At 43.0% G+C, this 4,629-nt stretch overlaps 1 protein-coding gene across 2 annotated transcripts in view; it reads right to left on the reverse strand.

Moving 5' to 3' along the window:
- Positions 1–4,629, reverse strand: part of ciita (class II, major histocompatibility complex, transactivator) — a 20,210-nt gene extending 15,581 nt beyond the window's left edge. The window contains exon 1 of one of the 2 annotated variants that reach the window (XM_034894952.1): positions 3,299–4,629. In XM_034894952.1, coding sequence (XP_034750843.1) covers positions 3,299–4,565 — 1,267 coding nt within the window. In that variant the 5' untranslated portion in view covers positions 4,566–4,629. Of the gene's footprint in view, positions 1–574; positions 797–3,298 lie in introns of those variants that run through there. The other variant, XM_034894954.1, reaches the window with a different exon arrangement.

Here is a 4,629-nt window from a genome sequence, read left to right on the forward strand (position 1 = left end):
AATCACTTTCTTTTTATTTCCTGGAAGTCCCCCTAAATACTAACTAACGTCCCCTGACAACGACCTCTCATTTCATGTACTCATGCACTATTTTACATGTGGTGGATACGTTGGAGTACATCGAGCCACCATACAGTTTACAGTGCACGCCACGGCTGAAAGTTTGGAGCGCGAAGTCTTACCAAACATAACAGTAAAAAGAAACCGAGAGGCCAATCAAACTCTTTTTCAATTTCGGGTTTTATTAAGGTGATTTAAAGGCAAGGCAGCTTTATTTGTAAGGCAGACAATATGAGACAGCAAAAAGCCTTTTAAAAAACGTCACTTTCTTTATGCTGGTTACCTTATGATGCAAGTTGGATAACACGATAAAAAAATCATTTACAAAAAAAAAAATATGTTGGTAAAAATGTAGTTCAAAACAAAACAAAACTTCACAATAAGTGCGTAATGGAGCTCATAAAGAAAGAAACCCTCCCCTCAAACGAGATGTTTTTCCTGACCATGCGTGCGCTTCGGAAAAACGCGGCCAAGCCCCCCCCCCACCCCCCCATCAGAGCCGGGATAACGGTACCTGCCGGGTCCTGCCTCACTAGATGATGATCCACTGAACTCTTGCTGCGTGTTCCCAATGCGATGAACTCCAAGGCGCTATGTGTACATCAAACGCTGCATATGTCCTCAGATGACCTAAAGCATATCCAGTCTGGGCGCGCACCTGCATGGTCTAACAACACCCTCAGCTTCTTTCCTTTTACTTTCGCTTTGACTATAACTGCGCATCTACCATAGACACGCCAAGCTGGGGCGGTTCGGGTGAGGACCAGCAGCAGCATTTCTTTTCTGGAACCGATTACAGTTTCGGTTAAGGTCTTCAAGTAACTGCTTTCATTACAAGGTTTTCAAATGCCCATCATCACTGAAGACAGATGTTGTGGGTAGGCTTACTCGTGGATGTGATGGAGCACAGTCAAAGCGAAAACCTACATAACTGTGATTTGCATTAACCAATGTGTTAAATGCAACTAACCAGACTCAAAATCTGGGGATGGAACTAAGATAAGTATACTTACTCAAGTACTGTCCTTAAGTACAAGCTTGAGGTACTTGAACTTTGGTTGAATATTTCCATTTTATGCTACTTTATATTACTACTCCACTACATCTCAAAAGGTACGGTACACAGTGTTACTTTGGCTTGTGGCCCGGAGGTTAAATGGTTGCCCACAACCACAAGGTATGGGGAACATCCCAGGTCATCCGGTCACGTGTCAAAGTGTCCCTGAGCAAGACACTGATCCCCAAGTTGCTCCCCAGATGCTGTACGTATAGCTGATCACTGTTCCTAATACTTATGATGGGTTAAACGCAGTAATGACATTTTACCATATTGTACTGTGTGTATGTGTTGATTAAGAATAAAGTTAGCTCCTTTGACTTTTGACTCCACTATATATTTTTGATAACTTCAGTTACTAGTTTTTAGTATTAGCACATTTATATATTATTTTATTATTTAGCACATTTCGATTACTACAACATACAAATCAACTAATCCATTATAATAAATAGGTTAAACTGCACATTTATGCATCAATTATTATAATCTTGTAATGCATTGTATATATGATTCTGGAATTTCTGCACAATGAGTGCTTTTACTTTTGTACTTTAAGGATATTTTGAGGCTAATACTTCTGCACATTTACGTGAGGACAACTTTGGATGCAAGCCTTTTACATATTTCTACAGTGTAGTTTTGCAACTTTTTAGAAAAGTCGACCACAGTGATAATACGGGAAAAGACCCAAACAATCGGAGTACTTCTTTCAATGCTGCCTGTCCCCTGAACACACTGTGAAAAAAAAAAAAAAGTTTCTGTAGACAGCCCAGGCTCTAACGGCAACAAAAACAAATTGTAGCAAACTGGGGGTTTAGTGCACAGAAGCACGGCCGTCTCCTTCCAGGCAGCGCGGCAATGGTCATGTTTAGGGTTCCGGTCAGGGTTTTCTGTCTGGAAGGCAACGTTTGAGGCAAAAAAACACCATCGAGCAGACGAGGAGCAGGGAGGGGCAAGCTGGCCTCGTTTTGTTTGAACAAAATACTTTGAACTTCAACAAGAAGTGCCGTCACCCAACATCACTTAGAGCACCTTTGAGTCTTGGTTATCTAAGGATATTGGTATTTTTATCAGTACTTTAGTATTATTACTGGGTGTTCTGTCCCAGGTCAATATTTCCCTCTATGTTTAAGGGCCTCTTTATTTTCTGAAATAACAATATAAGCTTAATAATGGCCTGTTACCTAACAAACACAAATGTTTATCTTTTGTTTACTCAATCAAGGTGCCCTTAGCTGTCTTCCTTGTGGTACTGTATGTACAAGGGAACTCAGGGAACTTTACTTCTAAAGTGGAAAGTACCAGGCTTACCTGTTTTTCAATGCCGATCAGTGCACTTAGGCTTTGCCTGGCTGCTACACACATACCATCATTACCAGTCCGCCCACATAGCGATGTGTGTCTGTGTGTGTGGCACACACCCATTAAAAGGTTTGGCAGAATATTTTGCAATACAAGTGTTGGTTTATTCTGTAGGCTAACATTAATAAGCTGGCAGCCATTACGGACGGACGGACAGTTTAAACCTTGAAACCTTGTGATAATTAAACAATATTTAACACATAATACTATTAGCTGTCCTCCTAACAGACAAACAACAAAGCTCTTTTTTTAGGGCAGAGCCCGCTGGCGGACTCGGTGGGGCAGATAACGGCAGCAAAAGTAACCTCTTAGATGTCTCTATGGTAGAGAAAACATATTTCTTCAGTGCTCTTGCACTAAAGAAAATGCAGTAAAGCACCCTCTTGTGTGGCCTTAACATGTTGGAAACATGATGCTGTGCCATATGGGCTGCCTAACATGCTAGAAAACTTTCTGCGTTCTGGTCCCCCAAAGCGTGCAACTGGTACACTTTAAATCTTTTCCGCCCCGGCCCCTCAAACAGCCTGAGCCCTCCCCTGGCGGGGCCCACCCATTTGCAGCCTGGTAAAAACTCAAAGTGAAACTGAAATTAAAGCTTGCCTATTCATTTAGTATTGTTTGGTGAAACGCATAAAAGGGAAAATGGAAAGCACCTAGAGATTCTGGACAGAAAAGACATGTCTTTCAGACAGTATTCCTAATCCTACCTGAGACAATTTCTGTACACAAATAGTCACAGCTAAAAAAGATGGTTGAAGAACAAAACCACAGCAGACTTAAGAGAGGACATGATATGGTGATTATGTGCAAACTTACCCCAGTGTAACTCCATCCTCTCATCTTTTTTATACTCATAAGAGTGAAACGAGTGATCTTGTGCGTCAGCATGAGTGTCTGTTGGTGTGCAGGGAGAAAACAAATGTGCAGTGTCTTCTGTAAATTCTGCATCTGTGCCACATTGTACATCTCTCATCAAACAGAGCAGGTCGTCTGTTGTGTCTGTTGTCCTGTCAGCTAACCAGCAGGCATCCAGACCGCCTTCCAGCCTGTCTGCGATGTTGTTGTTTGTGTCTGTAGCTGCACAGGCTTGAACAGGTAAGGCATTTCTTCCTGCTCCAGAAATATTAAAATGATCCGTGTTCAATCCAGTTGTCGGCATGCTGTCAAATGTAGATAAACAGAGTCCTTTTTGGGCTCCTTCTGTGTCCAGTGTGAAGCTTGGGTCTGCGATTGCCTCGGTACACTTAAAGTTGTCAGCGTACAAATCTAATGTCCTGCAAGCAATTGCAAGCTCTGTTTCCTCTTCCATATCTAAAACAGCGCATTGTGGTTCATTGTCTGTCACTATGTTTTTACTTGTTGCACAGCGAGCAGTGATACCAGGAACTAAGGGCAGCAACATCCTCTGTCCTCTATCCCAGTGCTGCCACAGAGGGACAGCTATCCTTCGAGCTGCCTCCTCTACCTGCTCTAACCACTCCTTCTTATATTTCAAATTCCCCTCATCTATTCTTTCATTATCACTTGCCTGCTTCTCCATTAATTCTACACTGCGCAGCTGTTCTGTCATTTCATGATCTAATCTGAGCCCACATTGGTAGTCACATACTCTCGGTGTAAAAGAGAGCCTGTGATTGAGAGAGTGTTTGTCCATCAGCGGTCCCACTCTCAATTCCTGAATTAGTTTGGGATTATTCTCGTGAATGACTTGATATTCATATAGAGGATGTTTTTTTGGCCTGGACCATGTGCTATCATGTTCATCCACTGGCGACACAGACTCCGATGTGATCTCGTTGTGGTCAGATTCTGTAGACTCTGATGACCCACAGTTCCTCACCTGGCTGAGTTGATATTGGTCTTGGTGGGTAGTAGACCCTCTGGAACTCATCATATCAGATCCTGGTTTACATGCAGTAGGTGAAATCCCATCAGTAAGTTGGTGGCGACTCAAGCTCTTGCTATAAGCCTCTGAGATGATCTGCTCCTTCACCAAACCCTCCAGCAGAGCTCGGATCTCAGCAGGAGAGGCCCAGGTCAGAGCCAGCCGCACTCCGTCCAGAACCTCCTCGAACTGGGGCATGGCGACCGCGTCTCTTCCTCGGACATTTATGTCTAAAAAAAGACAGCTGCTAACAGAGATGACT

Source organism: Etheostoma cragini, chromosome 15, assembly GCF_013103735.1.
Source record: "Etheostoma cragini isolate CJK2018 chromosome 15, CSU_Ecrag_1.0, whole genome shotgun sequence".
In the NCBI taxonomy this organism is placed as follows: Eukaryota; Metazoa; Chordata; class Actinopteri; order Perciformes; family Percidae; genus Etheostoma; species Etheostoma cragini.